The sequence below is a fragment of the Crocuta crocuta genome, unplaced genomic scaffold (genome assembly GCF_008692635.1).
Source record: "Crocuta crocuta isolate KB4526 unplaced genomic scaffold, BGI_CrCroc_1.0 scaffold223, whole genome shotgun sequence".
Taxonomy (NCBI): Eukaryota; Metazoa; Chordata; class Mammalia; order Carnivora; family Hyaenidae; genus Crocuta; species Crocuta crocuta.
In genome coordinates this window covers 5,884,552-5,909,799 of record NW_027529426.1, presented here as the reverse complement: position 1 = coordinate 5,909,799, position 25,248 = coordinate 5,884,552, and the positions used below count along the sequence as shown (strand labels likewise).

At 39.4% G+C, this 25,248-nt stretch overlaps 1 protein-coding gene across 1 annotated transcript in view; it reads left to right on the top strand.

The window, feature by feature from the left end:
- The first annotated feature begins 21,602 nt into the window (after window positions 1-21,602).
- The window catches only part of NWD2 (NACHT and WD repeat domain containing 2), a 114,254-nt gene continuing 110,608 nt past the window's right edge, over window positions 21,603-25,248 (top strand). Inside the window, exons 1-2 of the mRNA XM_077758864.1 lie at window positions 21,603-21,716; window positions 24,068-24,156. Of these exons, the coding sequence (XP_077614990.1) occupies window positions 21,659-21,716; window positions 24,068-24,156 (147 nt within the window). The 5' untranslated portion in view covers window positions 21,603-21,658. The remainder of the gene's footprint in view (window positions 21,717-24,067; window positions 24,157-25,248) is intronic.

The window sequence follows — 25,248 nt, the reverse complement described above, 5'->3', positions numbered from 1 at the left end:
CCTCATTAAGGAAAAAAGGCTTTGTATGGATTTGGCAGCATGCACAGGTACCCTGCCTAAAGGTTGAATGAACAATCCATTCACCATTTTCACATCAGAAATGTGAGCCTCTAATTTTTGAGGCTCTTATTTTCACTCTCCTGATGGCTTAACTTGTTCTTCTCCCTAATAATCCAGTCATCTTCCAATTCCTTCCTTATACTTAATGGGTAATCTAAGGAAGGAAGAAATTGCCCTTAGGAAGTTCAAGAAACCATTTCACCTCTTCTTTATTAATCTATTTTTTTAATGTTTACTTTTCAGAGAGAGTGCTAGTGGGGGAGGGGCAAAGACTCTCTCTCTCTCTCTCTCTCTCTCTTCCCCCCCCCCCCCCCCCAAGCAGGCTCCCAGCTCTGAGCTAGCTGTCAGCACAGAGCCCGAGGCAGGGCTCAAACCCACAAACTGTGAGATCATGACCTAAGCTGAAGTTGGATGCTCAACCAGCTGAGCCACCCAGCTGTCCCTCTCAAGACACCTTTTCTGAAATAAATTCAACTGGTATATACTAACAGCTCGCTTTGTGCCAGGTACGGGCTAGACATAGCAGATACGAAGATGAATAAAAAATGAAAAACTCACAGTACAGGTAAACTATTAATTCATTTACTATGTTCAGAAGATACTTACTGAATCTCTCCTGTGTGTCAGGCAATGGGGATACCGTCCTGGACAAGATAAACATGGTTCCTTCTCTCCAGAGCTTCAGCCTGGAGTCCAAGGCAATCCTTAGTGATTGCAAGTGTGCCGTGTGTCACAAATCAGAAGTGCAGCGTGTTGCGGGAGCTTACGGCAGGCCAGTATAGCCTCCTTAGCCCTACTGGGAGGATGCAGGCAGTCAGAAAAGGCTTTATGGAAGAAATTGCCTTTAGGCTCATCTTTAAAGAACAAGCACCAATAAACTAGGGGAAAGTACTATGCAGGAGTTTGATTACAGGCATGTGGAAATAGCATGGCATGTTGGAAAAGTGGAATTAGAGTGTAAGAGCAAGGAGGAGAGGAACAGAAAGTGAAGGCTTGAGAAGGAGATGAGGCAAACCTGGTAGATTCTTACAATGTTCATTCATCACGAGAAGGTGTCAGTATTCGATATGTTGAGCCATCATCATTGTCTCTGTTCATACCCCAGATCAATTACTGATTTATTGGATTAGCTTCTGAGCATCATCTAGAATTGGCTGTAAGTTGTTTGAAAAAGAAGCAATGCCAAGAGGGAGAGCTAAAGAGTTCTAAAACTAAGGAATGATATGATGAGATTTTGGTTTAATCAGGCTTCTTACAGTAAGCTGCTGTGTGTTGACTCTGGAATCTTGAGAGCAAAGTAAGGGACAGCAGGAATCCCTAGACCAGAGCCCTAAGTTTAGCCTTCTCCTTCAGAGGCCAAGAATCTGCCAAGGGTATGGGATAGTGATCACCACATTTGCTAGCAGGCGCTACCTGGGCAGATAGTTCAGCAGTTTGAAAATAACATGGCCAAGTTCTTACCTTTGGATCACTTTTATTTTCTTGCATTATTTAATACCTTATAATAAAATTAAGTTTCCATAACAAAAATAATAGTTTAATGTAAGGATTGTCATGAGGCTTTAAGAAAATACCTTAAATGCGATGTTTTGTTCAAAAGATAAGATCATGTGGGAAAAACACCTCAGTGATTGAGCTGCTGCATTGAATTGTGTGCTTTTCCTGATCAACTCTCCATTACCTTTTTGTGAATTTAATTTTAATTACATCAGCCTAGTGGGCTCCATGAGGATACTTTTAGTATAATGGATTTTTAAGGGAAAATGCTCCATGAAAGCCTTGAGCGTTGAATATTTTATTTGAAAGCAAATGGCAAAAATATTTTTGTAACATTCAATATTGATACTCCGGAGAAAAGCAAAGTGAAAACATCCTTTAATGGATTATAAAGAAACCTCCACAACCTCTAGCTGGGAGGAGTAGTTAGAAGTTCACACTTAATACTAATACATTATTCATAAATGCATTGGAGTGAGGGGGTAACTTTACAAAAATGTTGTTTTGCTGTTTTCTTCCATGTAAAACTTTATTAATGTGCTTCATGTGGTGTGATGGGACCAAGACCACGCGCCCTTTTAGTGATGAGACCAGATAAACACATCCATAAATAAGTAATGATCAAGGTAATTTACACTTACCAAGGAGAGCCTGGGTGGCTTAGTTGGTTGAGCATCTGACTATTGATATCAGCTCTGGTTGTGATACCACGATCATGGGATCAAGCCCTGCATTGGGCTCAGTGCTGAGTGGAGGCTTCTTGGGATTCTCTCTCTCCCCCTCACTCTCTGCCCTTCCCCTGCGCACGTGCACGCACGTGCGTGCACACACACACTCACATGCTCTTTCTCTCCAAATAAGTAAACTTAAATAAACATTATCCTTTAACTGGTTTTGATACTTCATAATGGAGAAGAATGTTCACTGACAGGCTTCCTCCAGGTTTTCTGAAGTTCGAATCTTTTTTTTAATGAACTTTTGGAACTCATTTCATGGTTAGAAGGATGTGGCCCAGGCCCCAGATGTCCACCTCACCCAGTGCCTTTCCATAAGATATGAAACTGAGGGGTGAGGTGGACAGCTTGGTGAAGATGTGGCTTCTGCATCTTTTCTCTGTGCTCCAGATTATCCGGTGAAATGGATTATGGTTTTGTCTATGATACATATTTTTTTGCTTAATTTAACAGGTTTGACTATTTTTAAGGGTATCAGACCTGCTTAAGTATGGGAATCCTTTGTTAGAAAACCAGAGGGTCAGCAAAAAAAAATTAGTCCTTGAAAACTAGAATTACACAGGTCTTAATAATGATCCCAAGTATTACATAGAAGCTTGATTTGCAGTGATCCTGCACCCTGTGTTTGAATACTGCCACTAGGAGTAAGTCCATCTCTAAGGAGCCTTAAGCATCTGCCTCCTGATTTCGGCTCAGGTCATGATCTCACAGTTCGTGGGATTGAGCCTCATGTTGTGCTTTGTGCTGACACGGCAGAGCCTGCTTGGGATTCTCTCTCTCTCTCTCTCTCTCTCTCTGTCTCTCTCTGTCCCCCCACCCCTTTCTTGCTTGTGTACACACACTTGCTCTTTCTCTCAAAATAAATAAAATGAATAAAGTAGCCCATTTGACTTGGAAAGCTCTAACTAGTCAAACTTTTCTTTCTTTGGATGGAAACAATCTAGCTGAAATCTATCTGCCATTCCTCATCCAGTGTGTGTATTTTAATAACATATGCACGACAAAGGCAGGTGTCACTGTGCACCCCATTCCTGATTCATTAGCCTTGATTCTGCCTGTCTTATTACCCAGTCCTCATTTGTGTCACTGGTGAGGCACACAACCTGACTCTTCCCCTTGTTCATGGCATCAGTTATCTCTGTGACCAATAATTCTCATAAACTTCATCTTCTACCCTTTCTTGGCCTATATCAGTTCATGGATTTCCAAATGTCCCTAAGGCACTGCGGGTCAACTTTTCAAACCTATCACATCCTGATGAAATAGTATCTTCCCTCCCAGAACAACTCCCCACCCCAGCGGCCATAAATTCATTTTATTATACTACCATGTTTCTAGTCTCCCAGGTTGAAAGCATATATTCTTAACCGTTTATTTTGATGTATACGTGGTCCCCATTCAAAGATTCCATATTTACAAATCTGTTCACTTACTAAAATTTATTTGTGACCCCAAAACCAACGCCCACAGTGCTTTTGTGACCACGGTGGACCCGTGTGGAGCAGTGAAGGATCTGCGTCCCTCAGCACGCCCCACTTCCTGCTGAGGTTGAACAAGGTGATGCCATGTCTTCCTGTTTCAGCTCTTCTACCAGTTCTTTCCACAGTTTATTTAGTGCCACATTTTCCACACTTCTGTGGGTTTTTTTGGTGGCGTTACTATGTAAAAGGGCCCCAAATTATAGTGCTGATGGCTATATAGTATTACTTAAGCAGAGGAGAGCTGGGAAGTGCCTTAGGGAGAACACTTATGACCCAGATAAGCTTCACTGAGACGTGAGTTCTAGTGCTGTTGGCCAGTGTGAATGAACCAACAATATATATGAAATAAGGTGTCTTTAAAGAGAAGACACATAAAACAAGGTTTTGTATTGATTGGTTGATGAAAATCATGTGGCCAGCAGCTCCCAGGAACCTAACCCTGTGTTTCTCTTAGGAGCGGTGCTTTGATAGTTTTTGTTTTCACAACAACATCATAAAACATAAAACTACTGCAAATAATGAGAATCCACTAAAATTTCAGGCTTTAAGAAAAGTTGCAAGAAGAGTAAAAAGAGTTTCTGTATAACCTTCACCCAGATTCCCCAGATGCTGATAGTTTACAACATTCGCTTTATACATCTGTCTCTCTGTATGTGTATATGTGTGTATATATACAAATAAAATTATGATATAATGTATCCTTTGTGCCAAAATGCTTCTATGTGTATTTTTTAAAAATAAGGACATCGTCTTATATAGTTAGTATTTTTATCACAATCAGAAAATGAACACAAATTCAATATTGTCTAATTTATAGGTCTTATTAGGATTTACAGGTTGTTCCAATAATATGGGATCATGCGTTGCATTCAGCTGTTCTGTTTCTCTAGCCACCTTTGATTCAGTCTAGTTCCTTAGTCCCTGATGTGAGTATCTCATCAATTGTTTTGTAGAATGTCTTCAATGTGATTTGATGTTTCTTCATGATTAAATTTCTAAAATTTTTTAATGTTTTATTTATTTTTGAGAGAGAGATAGAGACAGAATGAGCAGGGGAAAGTCAGAGAGAAAGGGAGACACAGAATTGGAAGCAGGCTCTAGGCTCTGAGCTACCTGTCAGCACGGAGCTCAACATGGGGCTCGAACCCACAAACCATGAGATCATGACCTAAGCTGAAGTCAGATGCTCAACCAACTGAACCACCCAGGTGCCCCATCTTTGTGATGAAATTTCTATTGTACCTTTTTGGTGGGAATGTTACAAAAATGAGTGTTTTCCCCTCAGTATGCCATATCAGGAGGAATATGATGTTGATTTGTTCCATTTCTGGTAATGCTAACTAATTGCTTGGTTAAGGTGGTGTCTGCCAGGTTTCTCCACTACAGACTTTTGTTGATGTCCTCCAGCCTAACACCCCCAGGAATACAGCTGTGGTTGAACAAAGCTGGGTTTATTGGCTTAAAATCAACTTCCCAGTAAGAAGGAGAGTGCATACTATGAGGAACTTTAGGACATCTCAGTAAAAAGGTCTCAAGGAGTGCTTATTATTAGGTTTGGACTTACATTTGATTACTCGGGGGAAGTTTCAGGGAAGTGAGGTTTTACTCTAGAATGGGTGCTTTCAGAAAAATGTGTTTTTTAGCCAAAGTGTGGAGAGAGCACAGATGTCTGTGGACTAAAGATGTGGTATATGTATACAATGGAACATTACTCAGTCATCAAGAATGAAATCTTGCCATTTGCAACAATGTGGATGGAGCTAGAATGTATTATACTAAGCAAAATTAGTCCATCAGAGAACAACAAATAGACAATTTCACTCATGTGGAATTTAAGAAACAAAACAGATGAACATATGGGAAGGGAGAAGGGAAGAGAAGAGAAGGAAACGAACCACAAATGACTCTTTATAGAGAACAAACTGAAGGTTGATGGAAGGAAGTGAGTAGGAGAATGGGCTAGATAGGTGATGGGTATTAAGGACCACAGTGGTTGTGGTGCACATTGGGTGTTATATGTAAGTGATGAATCACTGAATTCTACTCCTGAAACCAATATTGCACTGTATATTAACTAACTAAAATTTAAATAAAAATTTTTAAGAATTTAAAAAAGACTAAGAAAAGAAACAGATAATTTCATTCTTAGTATTATTAATAATTTGTATCTAGGAGGCAAGAGAAATAAAGCTAAACCTGTATTTGACAAGCAGCCGTCACTGTCAGTGGCAGGAATGGGGGGATATTGGTCATTTTTTGTAATTTGCATGGTACTTTTTTTCTTTTCCTGTGTCCATCTATGACTAAAGAGTGGTTTTGTTTCTTTTATTCCATCATGGTCGTGGGGTAGCCATGTCTAATACTGGTGTTAGGTGAAATTATTTACATTCACCAATTTTTTAAAAAAATTTAAAAAAAATTTTTTAATGTTTTATTTATTTCTGAGAGAGAAAGAGACAGCGTGAGCAGGGAAAGGTCAGAGAGAGAGGGAGTCACAGACTGAAACAGGCTCCAGGCTCTGAGCTGGCAGTCAGCACAGAGCCCGACGCGGGGCTCGAACCCACGAACCGCGAGATCATGACCTAAGCGAAAGTCGGACGCTTAACCGACTAAGCCACCCAGGCGCCCCTACATTCACCAATTGAACACCATCATCTAGCTTTGAGAAATAGGTCAGCTCCCATTTGATAACAGGTTCAGGGATAGTTTTTTGTTTTTTGGTTTTTTTTTCTCGTTACCATTTTTTTCTCTTTGTGATTAATGTAAGCATCCTGTGTCACAGACTTTGAGTCTGTCCAGCAAGAGAGTTGATGCAGAATTGAATATGAGAGAGACTACTGTCCAGGAGGAGACAAGAGCCCCAAGTAATGGTCCTTGCTCCATATTTATTAGGATCAGAGGCTTACAAATGTGATGGATGGGGGCGCCTGGGTGGCTCAGTCGGTTAAGGGTCCAACTTCGGCTCAGGTCATGATCTCATGGTTCATGTGTTCGAGCCGTGCTTCGGGCTCACTGCTGACAGCTAGCTCAGAGCCTGGAGCCTGTTTCAGATTCTGTGTCTCCCCCTCTCTCTCTGACCCTCCCCTGCTCACACTGTCTCTATCTCTCTCTCAGAAATAAATAAAACATTAAAAAAAATTTTTTTTAATGTGACGGACGTGCAGATAAAGACCATGAAATGGTTATCATTAACTTGTGTGTGAGAGAAAGGGGGTTTCAAAGATATGCAGTGTTAGGGGTTAGGGTCAATACAAAACAAAATTGCAGCACCAAGCAGATGGCTGTTTGTGGCAGGCACCAGGCACTGTGTCTATTTATCTTAACTTGCCTAGGGGATAATACAGAGCATGCTTTCTCAGGGTCAACAAGGCACCTTTCTTTTGCTAAATAGCTCCACTCCAGGCAATTTCCCCGATCACCCTGTTTACCTGTTTACCTATTTTGGATGCTTCCATCCTATGAAAGTGGCTTACCACTCTTAGGCTCTTGTTCTTTGCTGGGGGCGCTTTTGCCTTGTTAACCTATTCTGGATGCTTTTGTCCTAAGCCTTGTTGACCCACTGGTGCAAGCTCAGGGAATTCCAAACTTACTCTTCACAGGTGGGCAAATGAAAGTATGGATGGATGGGAAGGGAGAGAGTTCTTCCTTAAAATAGGAAGGTAATTGATAAACGTGAAAGATGATGGAAATAGAAAATCATTATTCCCAACTGTAACAGTTTATTCAGGCAGGGATCTTCATTGGACGCTTTGGTGGGTGAAGGTTGAGGAGCCAAAGGACAGTTATATAGTCTCAAAATATTTCCCCCACAAGATACTTGTTGATTACAAGATACTTATCAATTACAAGAAAAAAAATTTAATCCCTCTCGTATGAGGAAGATGGTGATGGTGCAGCCAACTTTTACTGAGAAGTTAAACATTGATTGAATCCTGATGCAGTAGGCAGTATGGACATTCTCTGAGGTTTATAAAGGCTTATGAACTAGCCCTTGGACATGCACCTTATATTTAACCAAGCCAGTACTCGAACCCAGGGGTTTTCTTAAAGAACAGCCATATTAGCCATCTCCTTTTTGTTTATCTAATTTATCTTGCACTCCTTCTTTTCCTCCTGAAACCAAGGTATAAACTCTCTTCATCTCATGCATGGTTTACTATACCTGTTTCCAGTAGTTCCCCCTCAACTCCCAATTTCTTCTTTGTCCTATCTGCCATGTGATTGTTTCCTTTTGTACCTTTCCTTTCCATGAGATCACATTTACTGTGTTCTCGCCCTGCCCCTTGGTCGAGTCCAGACCCCTCAGTACCTGGGTCCCAATGGCACAACTTCTTTTCCCTATTCCATTTGGAAGTTTTGTTCACTTACTCCCCACCCCTTCCTATAATAAACTCTAGGTCTTTTTCTCCATTAGGAAGGCTCTCTTTTCAACCCTACTTGTTCTGAATTCTACTTATTTTTAAGTCATAGCTACCCTAAAGGCTTCACCACCTTGGGCTTCAGTGTCAGTCTTGGGTCTAGAATACATTCTATTCAGTTTAACGTGGAGTCATTTTTTTGGTTTTCTTAGTTTTAATACTCTGTCTAAAATGCAAGTTCCTTTGCACTGGGGACCATGTGGTGGTTCTGTTGATTCCTTGGCACCCAGTGGAGTACTGGGTACATGATGGAGTCTGGGCACATGGAGGACTGCTGACTGATAAATTGCTCTCAGCAGACAGGTCAGTGAGCTGTAGGCAGACCCCTTTCAGAGAAGGATCAGCTGCATTTTGGAAATGGTATGAAAGACGTTTTTCTCATAGTTGCCTGAAATGTGTAATAAATTGCTTTCATTCTTTATGCTCCTCTGTGTGTACTACTCTCTTTCCCATTTGATTATGAGAAAGAATTGCTGTTACGTTCCCAAATTTCCAGCACACAGAAGAACCACAAAAGATTTGTAACTAAGACTAATTATAATACACCTGTACGTTGTACTCCAGCAAACCATGCTACCTGATATTCATCAGCACCTGTGCTTTGTAAGCCTTCCTCATTTGCTTATGCTGCTACCTCTTCTGGAAGATATTTCTCCTTTCTGCCTTGGAAAATCATGTCTTATTTCAAGGCCTGGTATCGTAATGGTTATCTGCTCTAGTAAACCGTCTCTGATAATCCAAAAAAAAAAAAATTCTGCCTTTCAGCATTTTGCTTAGATGTCTAGTCTAGAACTTTCTGTGCATTATTAGGAATCTCATTCTAAACGGACTGTCTGCATCCAGTATGTGAGCGATGAGAACATGGCTGTGCCTTCCCTCTTTTATTTTGAAAGAAACAAATAGCAATACATTTTAATGTGGCCAGCCCTTGTTGAGAACTACATTTGAGTGAAGTCATTCTAGTGGAGTATGAAATTCAAATTATGTATTATTTGAGGACATCTGAGATGCCACATATAGTTCTTACTGAATGTTCTTTAAATAGACTTTGGCATGAACGGAAGAGAATAATTAGAGATGAATTATGCCAATTTGAAGAAAATTTTTTTTAATTACAAAGAAACTGACAACTCTGAAGTCACCAATTTTGCAGTAACTCTGTTTACTACAGAGTTACTATGGAATCATTTTGTAATAAATATGAACTGTTTTTGAAAAAGAAAAAACCTTATTTTGTTATAATAAAACACAAAGATGTTCTTCAACAACATGCATGGTTGTAACTTTAATATTCAGTTTAATGGCTCTCTTAGAAAGTTTAACAAACAGACTAAATGAAGTATAGAGACACTCAGAAAACGTGGAGAGGGAATGAAGAAGGGTTTAATTTTCACCATCTCTGATTTACATGCTAGTTTAAGATCGTAACTCTTTTTAACTCTATAAATTAAACATTTTTATTTTATGCAGCTAATTTTTTAGGCTTAGTTACATATTTACCACTTTCTTTGTACACCAACATTTTTTACGTCTCAAACTGAACATTTGGGACAGTTATTTTTCCCCCCCATCTGAAATAGAGTCTTTACAATTTCTATTTAAAGGAAGATGGCAGACCTCCCTTTTTGTTATTCTAAAAGTGTTCCCCTTCTGCCCTTTTTCTTGAGAAAGAGTTTTGTTGGTTACTTCATTCCAGGTGGACAGTTGACTTTTCTCTCTGCAGCGTGAAGAAAATATTCCACAGCCTTCAGTACTGTTGCTGGTGTCGTGTCAGCTACAAATATTGTCATTCTGTTGTAGGTAATCTGTTTTCCTCTGTTTTTTGGGTCTTCGCTTTTGTTTGGTGTTCTTCATTTTCACTATGACATGAAATTCTTTATACTTATCATGCCTAGGATTTGTTGGCCTTCCTGAGAACTGGTATCTTTCAACAAATCTCGGAAACACCTAACTGTTGTCTCTGCAAGGACTGCCTCTCCTTGATCTCCCTTGTCTGTCCTTCTGGGACTTGAGAGATGCCTGTTAGATTTCAGTATATCACCCTTATCTGCTAATCTCCCATATTTTTCTTTATCTCTCTGTACTGCATTCTGGATGATTTATTCATACTCTTAGGCTCACTTACCTTTCTTCAGTTGTTTAACTATTCCATTAAGTTTCAAATTTAAATATTGTTTTATTTTTATTTATTGTTAATTTTTAAAATTCTTTTCAATGAACTTTTTGAGAGAGAGAGAGAAAGGGGAGGAACAGAGAGAGAGAGAGAGAGAGAGAGAGAGAAAGGGGAGGAACAGAGAGAGAGGGAGAGAGAGAGAATTCCAATCAGGCCCTGCACCATCAGTGTAGAGCCCGATAAGAGGCTCAGACTTTCAAACTATGAGATCATGACCTGAGCCAAAATCAAGAGTTGAATGCTTAACCGACTGAGCCACCCGGGCACTCCAAATATTTTTCATTTTTAGAGATTCTTTCTTCAATATTACTGTTTTTCTTGGTTTCGTACTCTTATTCAATGCCTACTTTTATTTCTTGAAATACATTAAGTACTTATTTTGTGTTCCAGATAGTTCTGTAGTCCTGTTGGATCTGACCAGCTGGGTTGTTTGTTTCAATTCATGGTGCTTTATTTATGTTTTTATTGATTTTTGTTTGCATATGTGTTGTTAGGAAATGGGTGGGACTTAATATTCCTTGGAACATTTAATTTTCTGGATTTCATTAAGACATTATTAAATAGTATGCTTCTCAGGCACCAGGGGTCAATATCAGAATAGGACTATTTAAAAATAAATTATAGACCTGAGATTTATTAGACTTTAAATAAGATGAATTTGCACTACTAACCTGTAGGAGGCCCAGCTTGTGATTACATGCATTGGGGAGACTGCTTTTTCTTTTACCTTATGCAGATATGATGGCCACAGTTTTTCTTGCTGATGAAGATTTATTTTTGCTGCACCCTCACGTTGAAGATATAGGCCTATGGGGTCATGGCCTTTTGCATGGTTTTCCTGTTAGACCCATCACTTTGGGGCTCTGTGCTTTGTTAACCAAATACCCACAGAAGACAAAATCAACAGTAGAGATGACTGTGATTTAACAGAATATAACTAAAAGCTGGCCTCAGGAACCCTTAATTTCTGAGATTCACTATGTCTTGGATCTCTGTGCATTGCTTAGTTTTTTCCAACTGTGTGACACATATAAAAAGATTTTTAAGTATTTTATGCTCTATTTAGTTGTGTGTACTGTGTTTAGTTTACAGATTTTGCCAACATAATCAGAAACAAGTCTAGCATTATTATCTTTTATGATTTCTTTTTTCCTAAACTGTATTGAGGTATAGAAATAAGAGTGAATTACTACTGGAAATTTTTAAGAGTATTTTTATAAACTGATAATTAAAAAAATAAGTTTATACATTTTTAAAAATAAATTTGTATTTTAAAAAATCTTATATTTAAAAAATTATATTTTAATGTTTTTCTCTAAAGTTTTGAAAAATACCTTCTTTTTTTTTCTTTTGAGAGAGAGAGCGAGTGCATATGCAAGCAAGGGAGGGGCAGAGGAAGAAGGAGAGAGAGAATCTCAAGCAGGCTCCATGCTCAGCACAGAGCACAAAACGGGACTTGATCTTGCCAGTGCAAGATCATGACCTGAGCTGAAATCAAGAAACGGATACTCAACCAGATGAGCCACCCTGGGATCATGACTTGAGCCAAAATTAAGAGCCAGATGCTTAACTGACTAAGCCACCCCAGCACCCTGAAAATTCAGTCATTTTAAGTAATAAGACGTGGGACAAGATATCATGATTGTTGTGGCTACTTTACCATTACTCTTTCAGTACTGAAAATTATCATAAGTTTAAAAATGCTTTAATAAAATTTGGTCCCCAAATTGTGTGATAAAGTAATTGCATTCGTTTATTGAGCATTTATCATATGCCAGGTGTGTTTAAGTACTCCAACATCTCATAAGGCTGATATCCGTAATGTTCATTACATGTGACAAGTGAAAAATAAATGGAAGCCCAGAAAGACTTAGTAATTTGGCAGAGATCATACAGCTGGTGCATGGAGGAGCTGGGATTCAGACATGGGATGTCTGGTTCCAGAACCTCACTCAGTCTCTCCATTGTCCTCTGTTTGATACCAATTGGTGTACCTTACAGAGCAGGTAATGGGCCAGATGGACTAAGGTTTACCTTTTATTTCATGTAAACAATGGTACTCAAAAAACAGTTGCAGAGTGTGCTGGGATTTTGATAGGGATTGTGTAGGATCTGTAGCTGATTACAGAGTCTCAGGCTTGTAACTGGTCAGGATTGTCATTCTGACAATATTGAGTCTTCAGCCCATGAAGATGAAATGTGTCTCCATTTAGATTGTTCTCTCAGCAAGGTTTTGTAGGTTACAATGTATGTCTTGAATTTCTTTTCTTGTATTTATTTTTCAGTGTTTTATTATTTTAATGCTCTTGTAAGTGCAGCTTTTATATTTATTTTTGGATCGTGGGGGATATAAAGAAATAACATTGATTTTGTGCAGAATATCCAGCACAAACTTTGCTGAACTTGTTTATCAGTTACTGAATTTTTTGTCTGGATTCATCAGGATTTTCCACATACAAGATCTCGTCATCTGAGAATAAAACTAGGTGACTTTTTTTTTTCCCCCACTGCACTGAATAGAACCAGGAAAATGCAGAAAAGATATTGACAGGAAAGGGTTCCTGATCACTGGTGGAAGCCATTCAGTTTTTACACCATGAAGCATGGTGCTAGCTGTAGGGTTTTGTGCAAATACTCTTTACCAGAATGTGGAAGATTCTTCTCTGTTCCTGTGACCATGTTTTTGTCCTGAATGGGTATTAGATTTTGTCAAATGGATTGTTTTCCTGCATCTGTGGAGTGGTCATATGGGCATGTTCTCTCTTTGTGTGGCATATTACATTCATGATTTTCAAATATTAAAACCTCACCATCTTGTAACAAACCCCAGTGGGTCATGATATATAGGTTGCTGGACTGTTTGCTAGTATTTTGAAAAGGATTTTTGCATTTATGTTCATGAGGGTTATATTAGTGTGTAGTTTTTGTTTTGTGTGTTTTTTCTTTTGATATCTTTGACTTTGGTTTAGGATCAGACTTAGAGACAGAGTTGAAAAGCATTTTCCTTCCTCTGTTTTTCTGCAGGTGTTTATAAAGGATTTTATCTCATCTAAATATTGATATAATTTACCAATTAAACACTGTAGAATGGTGATTTTCTTCATGAGATTTTTAAGTTTTAACTAATTTAGTTTTTTTACTTCCTATAAATCTCTTTGGGTTTTCCTTTTCTTCTTGAGTCTCCATGATTTGTGTGCCTCTAGAATTGTTCATTTCATTCAACTTTCTGAATTCATTGGAAGCAAAGTAAATGTTCTTAGTGTTCACTTACAACCTTTTAAAGTTTAGTAGTGTCAGTATGCTATATGCATGGTTTCTCCTTCATTCCTATTTTGATCATTTGTCTTTTTTGTCTTAGTCAACCTGGCTGAAAGTTCATAAATGTTACTGATCTTTCAAAGAACCAACTTCTGACTTTACTGACTCTCTGGAGGGAAAGGGGGGGTGTTTTTTTTCCCTCTGTTTCATTGATTTTGATGCTTAATTTGTTTTCCTTCTCCTTTCTTTGGGTTGAGTTTGCTCTCCTTTTTCTGGTAAGGTGGAATCCTGAGTTATTGATTTGAGACCCTTCATTTTCGTTATGGGTATTTTTTTTTAAAATGTTTTATTTATTTCTGAGAGAGAAAGAGACCGTGAGCAGGGGAGGGTCAGAGAGAGAGGGATATACAGAATCTGAAACAGGCTCCAGGCTCTAAGCTAGCTGTCAGCACAGAGCCTGACATGGGGCTCAAACCCATGAACCATGAGATCATGACCTGAGCCGAAGCCGGACGCTTAACCAACTGACCCACCCAGGTGCCCCTATGGGTATTTAAGCATCGAGATTTCTTTCTAACCACTACATTTCATAGCTTTTAAGATGTGTTTTTATTTACTTCCAAATATTTGTTTCTCTTTTTGCATTGTTCTTTGATACAGGAGTTTTTTAGAACTGTGTGGTTTAATTTCCAAATAGCTGGAAGTTTCCAGGGGTGCCTGGGTGGCTCACTCCATTTAGCATTTGACTGAATTTTGGCTCAGGTCATGATCTCTAAGACGAAGCCCCACATCAAACCCCACATCGTGCTCAGTGCTGACAGCACAGAGCCTGCTTGAGATTCTCTCTCTCCTCTTTCTCTACCCCTAAACCCTACCTCTCTCTCAGAATAAATAAATAAATTTAAAAAAATACTCGAGGGTTTCTCAAAAATCTTTGTTACTGATTTTTTATTTAATTCTATTACAGTTATAGATCATAGTTGTTACAATTTTATGACCTATCATGGGAGCACTAGAAAACAAATGTGTGTTTTGCTGCCTTTGGGTGGATAGTTCTACAAATGTCAGGTCAAGTTGCTTGATAGTGTTGTTGAAATCTTCTACATCCTTGTTGATTTCTGTTTTGTAGTTTTATCAGTTATTAAGAAGAGACCATAGAAATCATTAGCTGTTGTTGAAATGTCTCTTCTGTCAATTTTTGCTTTATATATTTTTGGGCTCTATTTATAATTGTTATATCATGGCTCTTTTTTTTTTCTAGTATTATTTCTTAAAATCTATCTTGTCTGATTTTATACAGTCAATCTGCTTTTGGTTACTGTTTGCATGTTATTTTTTTTTCTATCCTTCTACTTTCAACCTGTTGGGGGTTTTCTTTTCTTTTTTAAAAAATATTTATTTTGAGAGAGAGGAAGTGAGCAGGGGAGAGGGGCAGAGGGAGAAAGGAAAGAGAATCTTAAGCAGGCTTCATGCTCATCAACACAGGGCTTGATCCCATGAACTGTGAGGTCATGATCCGAGCTGAAATCAAGAGTTGAGCATTTAACCACCTGAGCCACCCAGGTGTCCCTCAACCTATTCGTGTTTTCAAACCTAGTGTGTCACTTGTAGATAGCATGTAATTGAATATGGTTTCATTATCCATACGTAATATCCATATCCAGAAGACTGACAGTCTTTTTCCATTTGAGCGTTTATTCTTGTTTAAAGTAATCAGTGATGGGTTGGGTTTATTTCTCCTTTTGCTATTTGTTTTCTGCATATCTTATGTCCTTTTTCTTCATCTGTTCCCACTTTACACTCTTCTTTGTAGAATATTTGAATGTATCTTTGTATTTTCTTTTAAATCTACTTATTTTTAGAGAGAGCACATGGGGGAGGGGCAGACAGAGAGGAAGAAAGAGAATCCCAATAGGCCCTGTGCTGTGAGTGCAGAGCCCAGTGCGGGGCTCAGTCTCACAAACCGTGAGTCATGACCTAGCCAAAAATCAAGAGTTGGATGCTTAACCAGCTGAGCCACCCAGGTGCCCTTTAGTGTGTCATTTTAATTCCTTTGTTACATTGTTTTTTATTTACATTTTTAATGCTTTAGGGATTATAAAATCTATCTTAATTTATTACACTTTATGAATATGAATTCTGGTAAGACGTACTTTGTGCCACTATAGCTCCATTTTCTCCTCCCTCTTTTGTGTTCCTGTTGGCCTGTGTTATATATGTATGTTTGTTAAAACCAAACAGTGCAGTTACAGTCTTTTTTTTCAAAAAGTATATAAAAGAGGTAACGGACTAAATAGAAGATATTTGCAAATGATGTATCAGATAAAGAGTTTGTTTCCAAAATGTATAAAGAGCTGTTACAACTCAATACCCAAAAAGCAAAAAATTCAATTAAAAATAGTCAGAAGACACGAACAGATACTTCTCCAAAGAAGACATACAGATGGCCAACAGACACATGAAAAGATGTTCAACATCACTCATCATCAGGGAAATGCAAGCCAAAACCACAGTAACATACTACCTCACACCTGTCAGAATGGTTGAAATAAAAAGCACAAGAAACAATAAGTGTTGGCAACAATGTGGAGAAAAAGGAACCCTCCTGCGCTGTTGGTGGGAATGCAAACTGGTGCAGCCACTCTGGAAAACAGTATAGAAGTCCCTTTAAAAATTAACAGTAGAACTACTTTACAATCCAGTAATCACATTACTGAATATTTACCCAAAATATACAAAACCACTAATTCAGAGGGATACATGCACTCCTATGTTTATTGCTGCATTTTTACAATAGCTAAACTATGAAAGCAGCTAAGTGTTCATTGATTGATGAATGGATAAAGAAGCTGTGGTACACACACAAAATGGAATATTATTCAGCCACAAAAAAGAATGAAATCTTACCATTTGCAACAATGTGGATGGAGCTAGAGAATATAACGCTAAGCAAAATAAGTCAGTCAGAGAAAGACATACACCATATGATCTCACGCATATGTAGAATTTAAGAAACAACAAGCAAAGGAAAGAAAGACGGACAAACCAAGAAACAGACTTTTAACTATGAAGAAAAAACTGATGGTTACGGGGGGAGATGGATGGGAGGCTGGGGGAAATAGGGGCTGGGGATTAAAGAGTACACTTATCATGATTAAAAAAGATAAAATGATTAAAAAAATTTTTTAAGTATATAAAAAACAGAAAAGAGATATATAATATTGTAATCTTTTCTTTTACATATTTACTTTTTTACAGTGCTTTTCATTCTTTGTATAGATTTGATAATGTCTGATGTCATTTCTTTTCCATTTGGAAGACTTTCTTTAGTAAATTTTTAATGTTTACTTATTTTTGAGAGAGAGAGTGCAAGCAGGGGAGGGGCAGAGAGAGGGACACAGAATCGGAAGCAGGCTCCAGGCTCTGAGCTGTCAGCACAGAGCCTGATACGGGCTCCAACTCACAAACCGCGTGATCGTGACCTGAGCCGAAGTTGGACACTTAACCTACTGAGCCACCAGGCACCCCTCTTTTGTAAATTCTTAATGCAGATCTGCTAGCCACAGCGTTTCTCAATCTTCTGAAATTTGTTAATGTTCTGATTTCACCTTTTCTCAAGTTTATTGAGGTATAATTGACAAAAATAAGTTGTATATATTTAAGGTGTACAACCTCATATTTTGATATACATTGTGAAATAATTGCAATCAAGCCAATTAATATATTCATCACTTCACATAGCCTTTTTTTTCCTTTTTTTTTTTTTTTGGTGATTATACTTCAGATCTCTCTTGGCAAATTTAAAGCCTACAATACAGTATTGTTAACTATATTCACCTTTCTGTCTGTAAGATCACCTTGTTCATCTTGTCTAAATGCAGTCTATACCCTTTTACCAACACTGCCCCATTTCTCCCTTCAGCCTCTGGCACCCATCATGCTATTCTCTGCTGCTATGAGTTTGATTATTTTGGATTCTGTAAATGAAATCATGCAGTAATTTTCTGTATCTGATTTGTTTCATTAACATCATGTCCTCCGGGTCTTTTTTTTTTTTTTTAAACATCATTTTGTTAGATATGGAATTCTTGGTTGACCTTTTTCACCCATTATTTGAGTTTGTTGTTCCATTGCCTTCCAGTTTCCATGCCTTCTCATGAGAAGTCAGCCCTTACCTGTATTGCTGCCCTTAATGTGGGGAGTCATTTTTTTCTTGCTATTTTCAAGATTTGCTCTTTATCATTGGTTTCAACTGTAGTGATCGTGGTGATGGAGATGGTATGCTGGCTTCCCAGGGGTCACCCATTTTCCTCCATAGCTTAATGTCTGTCAGTGACTTAAAGAGTTTCTTCTCAAGTTCCTCAAGCCAATAGGGCTTCTGTTCTCTGCCAGTTGTCCGTGTGGGTTGGGGAACACATGCAAAACTTAGCTAGTGTTTTAAGTCTGTCCTAACTTTTACTTTCCACCTGATCTTATGTTTCCACTGCTTACATACACAAGCTCAAAGTTAGCCACAAATACGAGGATAGCTGTTAGTCTGTCTTGTGTTTGTGAGTAGCCTTCCCACCCGCTAGGAATTTGCAGACAACTTAACAAGGCCCTCCATGACTGTTTATTTCCTTGATTTTCTTTTTTTTTTTTTTTTAATGTTTTTATTTATTTCTAGAGAGAGAGAGAGAGAGAGTGTGAGCAGGGGAGGGTCAGAGAGAGAGGGAGTCACAGACTGAAACAGGCTCCAGGCTCTGAGCTGGCTGTCAGCACAGAGCCCGACGCGGGGCTCGAACCCACGAACCGCGAGATCATGACCTAAGCGAAAGTCGGACGCTTAACCGACTAAGCCACCCAGGCGCCCCTATTTCCTTGATTTTCTTGTTACATTTGGGTGAAACTCTAGGTTGACTGAGCCACTGGACTCCCCCACAGTTGTCTACCACTACTGTTACCAACAGCACGGATGGCCCTAGAGCGTTGCCCATGCTCCGCTCCAGATCAAGCAGGTTCACTCTGGCAAGGAAGTTGTTGGTATTCACAGCTTGACCTTCTCTGACATGGAAAGGGGTGTGGCAGTTAAAGGGGAATGGGAGAACCCCATAGATTCCCACTGTTCCCACCCAGAGTTCAGTAGTTTTTCATGAACAGTCACTTCCCAATTTGGTTTATGCCTTTGGTCTTTAGTGGATTTACAGAGAATTTAAATGCTTATTTTGACAATTTTGGTGAATTTTATTGAGGAGCTAATAAATTCCCCACTATACCTAACTCTGTCATATATTTTGTAACATCACCCCACCTTCACACGTGACTATTAATGTTGTAGATGTAGTTGGTTATTACTTGGAAATGACACTGCAGTTTGATTTGTGTTATCTTTGTGGAGACAAACTAATTCTTTAGCTGGGTTTAATTACTGTTTTCATTGTATATAGCATCTATTTGCCCATTCACTTACTGACTAACTATGTGCCAGGGTCTGCTTTAATTTCCATGATGCAGAGATGAATGAGAGAGTTCCAGCATTTCATGAATTCACAAGTCTAATAGGGGGGACAAATTAAAAATTACAGTAAAGTATAGTGTATGATGATAGATAGGAGTGAGCACAGTGCTGTGGGATGAGCTAGAGAGAGCATGCCTGTCTCTGAGTAGTAAGAATTCACTAAGTATGCTGCCTTTGAGGAGGGCTCAGAAAGGTCAAAGTCTGCCAAGCAAAGGGGATGCAGTGATAACGAATTCTGAGCATGGAAAGCAGTAGGTGTTAAGGACAAGGTTTGGGTTCAAGTAGTACCTGAAAAAGTACCCAGGAGGGTACATGGTGCAGAGCAGTGGAAGATGGAACCTAGCTGGGAAACGCATTTACATCTACTGAACATTACGGCCTTTATCTTCTGGGCCACCAGATGCCAGGCAAGACCTGTATTCATCAAATTAGTTATTGCTTTAGTTTTGTCTTGAATTTCTCGCCAGCAGCTCTGTGGAGTATAAGACTGCAGTGAGGAGGGACCAATAGCAGGTCAGCCACATGGGAGACTTTTGGACCCATAGGGTTGAGAGATGGTGAGTGCAAAACTAGAGTGTGGCCAAATTCAAAAGATGTTTGTGATAAAATTGGCAGGATTTGATGATACTGACATAAGGGTAAAGTGTGCCTGGTTGAGCTCAAAAGGCTTAGAGGGCATAGAGAGGAGACAGCTTCTGGAAGCCATCAGACAGAAATCAACCAAAAAACAACAAAAGCTAGGTAAGGGGTCCAGATGAGTCAGTGGCTCACAAGTCAGGACAAGAGGGAGAATCCAGGCAACAGCAGATGTACAGAAACCTGGGAGGCTGGGCCAGAACAGCAGTTGTAGCAGAGGGTGTGTGCTGGGTCCTCGATGAATCTCCTGAGCTGCCAAGATGGAAGTGACTTAATCGAACACCCATGGCCTTAAGTTTGGGTGACACAAGGGTAGTAAGAAGTCTCAGTGCAATGTGGTCATTTTGGCATTTTTATTTATTTTTTAATGTTTGTTTATTTTTGAGAGAGAGAGAGAAAGAGAACAAGTGAAGGAGGGCAGAAAGAGAGGGAGACAGAGAAGCTGAGGGGGGCTCCTTGCTGTCATCGGAAAGCTGGATGTGGGGTCAAACTCTCAAGCCTCAAGATCATGACCTGAGCTGAAGTTAGACGCTCAACCGACTGAGCCACCCAAGTGCCCCTTGCCAATCTTATTTTTAATAGAAATTGGAATTAATCTAAATCCTTGAAGTGGGATAAATGGTATTAATACTTGTCCCTCAACTAAGGCTTTTCCTGGGGGTAGCTCAGACATGGGCAGAAACTGTCATTACTTCTGAGATCATCAAGGAATTAGAGAAAACAACTCCCTAAAAACCGAGTAGTGCTGCCCAGATGTTAATGTGTCTTTTCAAAGCGCTAAGGAGCCAGGCAGATATAAATGGATGCGGTGACTATGTAGAAAGAGTGGATGATGACATACCTTGTGTCTGATTACACTTTTTTAAAAGGTCCCTCTTTATGTGTGACATTCTGTAACTTAATTTTTCCTGTTTATGACATTCTAATGTTTTTTAATTGCCAGCCATCCGGATTTGCTGTTAGTATGAATCAGTTTTTTAAATATAATTAAGCCAGCTTATCTGTCACCCATTATAATGAATCCATTCTATCTTAATTACTTTTCCATTTCCAGAATCAGTCATCACCTATTAATACAAATATAGGAAAACCTGAGACTTTTTGTAACATAAGTAATAACACCGAATGCCTGTCAAATATACGCATATGTTTCCTTCATATTTTTAGGAAAGTTCAACCTGACTTGGTAAAATGTATTAGTATTTAGCCAGAAACACAGAAACCAGAAGATAAACCAGTATTTCAGCTCATTCACTTACCTCATGAAACCAAGTTTATAAGCCCCATCGTTTATTTCTCAGAATTTCCTGTAGTCTTGATTCTGGACCCATCCAATGACAAATTGTGATGTAGGAAGCCCTTCTGTTTCTAGAGGTAATTACAAGGAAGCATTGCCTCTCAGCTCATTTTGGTCACTGGTGCGTGTGGGTTTTTTTCATTCACTCACTTCTTAATTGAGCACAAGTTGATTACTGGGGATGTAGCTGTAAGTGAGACAACAGAAGGGCTCTGACTCTTTGAGCTCAGTGGCGGGGTGGGGGTGGTGAGGAGACAGATAGTAAATGAATAGCAACATAGTGATGAGTAATGTGCAAAGACTTGAAAGGTGATGTGGCAGAGAGTGGTTCGTAGATGGAGGTCTCAGAGAGACCTCCCTGAGGAGGTGGCTCTAAAGCTGACACTCGAATGACGGGAGATGCCTTGAGATGATCGCAGGACTAAGCATTACAGGAGGAAGTCCCAGCCAGCGTGAAGACCATGAGTAGGTGTGTAAACCAGTAGTGGAAAGAGATCCCATGGGGGAGGGGAGAACTTTCAAGTGAAGAGGCGTGGATTTCATTCCAAGGGCCTTGAAGATTCAGCTCCTGGAGGGCTTTCGGTGATCTGGTTTGTGTTCGTAAAAGATGAGTCTGGCTTCCCTGTGGAGAAGGTTTGAAGGGGGCAAGAGTGAGAATAGAGACGGTAAGTTCAGCATTCCTGAACCATTCTACAAAGTTAGTCTATGTGTCATTTTCAAAGATTGATTCTGTGCACTGTTGCATATTGCCTATGGTTAGAGCAAATGGTAGTGTACGGCTCTCTAGATTCAAATCCAGCTTCTCCAACTTAGTGGTCATATGACTCAGGCCAGTCTCTTAACGCCTCTGTATTTCAGTTTCCTCGTATAAAAAAATGGAATAATTTTTCCTATTTCAAAGAGTTGTCAGAGTGACTAAGAAAACACACATAGAAATACTTAATACAGGACTTAGTAAGCATTTGGTAAATATTAGAGATTAGAGACTATATATCTGTCTTACCCTCATAGTATGGCACATTCAGATGGCTGTACGTAGTGATGAGTTACCATAACATATTAAATCATTTCTGCACCTTATATCATAATTTCTCATGTGTTATTTTGATACTGTTAGTATATCTTAATCCTTGTATATTTAATGATGTAATAGTATAATCATATTATGAATATTATTTCCAACTTCCACAGCTGGTAGTATTTAATTTTAATTTTAATTTTTAAATATTTATTTTGAGACAGATAGACCCCGCATGCACATGTATGTGCTAATGGGGGAGGGGCAGAAAGAGAGGATGAGAGAGAATCCCAAGCAGGCTCCATGCTGTTAGTGCAGAGCCCAGCACAGGACTTGATCCCATAAACCATGAGATCATGATCTGAGCCTAAACCAAGAGTTGGACACTCAACTGACTGAGCCACCCAGGTACCCCAATATTTATTTTTAAAGTGACTGTTGTTACTTGTGTTTTAACATCCATAGCCTTTTAGAGAGACTCGTTGAATGTTAATCAGCTTTATTGTGAAGTTAGTGTTTTCCGCCCTTAGAATGGGGTGCAGAGGTATGGGGCTTGGATCCTGAGATGATATTAACCCTGTAAAAGCTTAGCATACTGCCTCCGCGAGTGCCTTAGCAGCACGTGGGCGCTGCTCAAATGTACCACTCGGTCCTCCTGCTTTCCCTTTCGACTTTGCGTCCACGCTGGACCTGTCGTTAGAAAAGACCCTGACCGTTTGGACCATATGGTAATTTAGCAGCCTTGTATTGAGTCTCTGGTTTCCCTGTAAACACTGGTTTCTGTCACTTTGTCGGCCTCCAGCTGCATTTCAGACTCTCCAGATTGGTTATTTACATCTCAAAATAGTCTTGAGAACAGTAGGAAAGTAGAGTAGGTCAGCACAGCATATGGTTGAATTTGCACACGGACAGATGAACTTGAGAAGAATAAGGCAAGGCTTTTAGACTGGCTCTTAGTTATAAATGTGGTTTGCAAATGTTCCATAGTTATGGCTGGGATTGAGGAACATTTGGCAAATGGTAATCTTTATGAGATGAGACATTAACCTAATTTTTAAAATCTCTGTTCTCCTCTTTCGCTGACGTTAGTTGGGCAGGGAACAGCTTCTCTTTGCTGTGAGCATTTTACGGCGTTATCATTGATGCAGAACATCACCTAGCACAAGTGGCTGTGGAAAGCCCTTTCGATGCAAAGCATTCAGCATTAAATACGTACATATTCCGTGGTTCTTCCGGCTTCAAGTTCTCTGTTTCTTCTTGTATGTTTCTTTTTAATGACATAAATTGTAAAACATGATTTTGAAGTTTTCACGTGGTGTGGCACATGTGAAATGATTCCTCTCTCTGATTAAGAGGCAGCCCCTGGGCCCAAGGTGGCAGGCCTTCCCCTGCTAAACCGTTGGCCAGTGGAATCTACTGAGTGTTGAATCTCCTAGTTTGGCTGGTGGCTCCCACAATTCATTCCTCCTCACTGTTGTGCTGATTGCATGGATGCCATACTGAATTCTCTAAGAGTCTATTTCTAAGTACTGTAGAAATGATGATAGAGATTGAATACTTTTGGAAATTGGTAACTAACGTGTCTGTGTGATTTTGTAACTTTTTCTCTCACTGGGGCTAACACACCTGATGGCCGATGGCCCTGTGATTTTTTCTTCTTTCTCTTCCAGAGACAGTGTGGTCTGGCTATTTAAGAGATTCATGTGAGGGTCTGTGTGGGCATAAAGGCTCAAATATGAATTTGCACACACAGAACCAACCACTGGGGCTCCCTTCCCTTCCTCAGGCTTCTTGTGCCTGTCTGGCAGAGGGGTCACTGCTCCCCCTCCCCTGTTAGGAGCAGAGCTCCCCGGCTGGTCAGATACTCCATCATTTCACAGTTGGCACCCAGTTTGATTATATTGATGTTAAAATTAATTTGTAAGCTTACCTTGTTTTTCCAGAAATACGTACGTGTGGACATAATTCCCTCTTTATGTGTTTGTTTTTCTACCACAGACACAGGAGCAGAAAGACAGGCACTAAGAGAAAATGTGTATCCGAAATTGAGAGAATTCTGCAGAGAAAACTACGGATTAGAATTTCAGGTAACTCTGATCTTAATTTCATTTTAATTATGACAGCTAAGTAGTGTTTGTGCTTATTTACTGTTATAGCCTTGGTGTTACAAACAAGTTTTAAGCCCCCCAAATTTGACTTCTTTAAGCATGGGTAAAAAGGAACACTGGAAAAGGGAAATAAAATATTTAGTTATTTTTGATGCTTTGCACTTTTATGCTGTTTCTTGGACCCTGCCTGGTATTGGCTCATCTTTTCCTTCTAACCATGTTTATTTGCCTCTTGGCAATCTCCACTATTCCCTGAAAGGTGAAGGTTACTCAGCACCTGCCTTAGGCTGTGGTCTCTGGGAAGGTTTTGCCTCTAAAAAACTGGGACCAGCTTCTCACAGGTGCTTTCTTATAGCAGCCTGGCCAGTCCTTGCCATCTATCTTGCCTTTTAGTTTTTGTTCATATTGTAGAATGTCGTTTCTTCTATTTCCGGGATTTGCCATTTACAAAAAAAATTACATCAGCCTTTCAAGAGACAGTAGCTCTGCATGTCATTGCTGAAGTTCATGAACACCCTGGCATTTGTAGGCACCGCCGATGTGCCACCTAATAGAAAACTACTAAGAAATATTGGACATATCTTGAAGACCCAGAAATTTTAGAAGTCAATGGCTGCTGCAACAGATAATTTTTCAGCCTCTTTTACAATGGATATCTTCACTCTCTAGTGCTATCTTAACTACATGTTTCCATTGTTAAGTGAGGAATATGTACCATCAGTGTGCAGTACAACAGTGCAAAATGCAACTCTGTTAGTGGAAGAAAGTTTCACCCTTCATTTATTTCCTCCTGAATATTTTATCTTGGTACCCTTAATAATGCTTTCTCATATGATGTACAAAATAGTCGGTCTCGAAATGACTTCATTCTCTGTGCCTACTGTCAGTCAGCAGCAGGCCATTATGACACACATATCGGACAGTTACTCATAAGTCATGACTTGCTAGTTAAATTGTGAACCTAAATTAAATTCCTTGTTGTGAATTCAGCACTGCCTTCCCTGGAGAATCTGGTTCTGCTGATAACAGGGTCTCAACTGTTACAAAACTTCTGATCTGTCAAGATTCCCA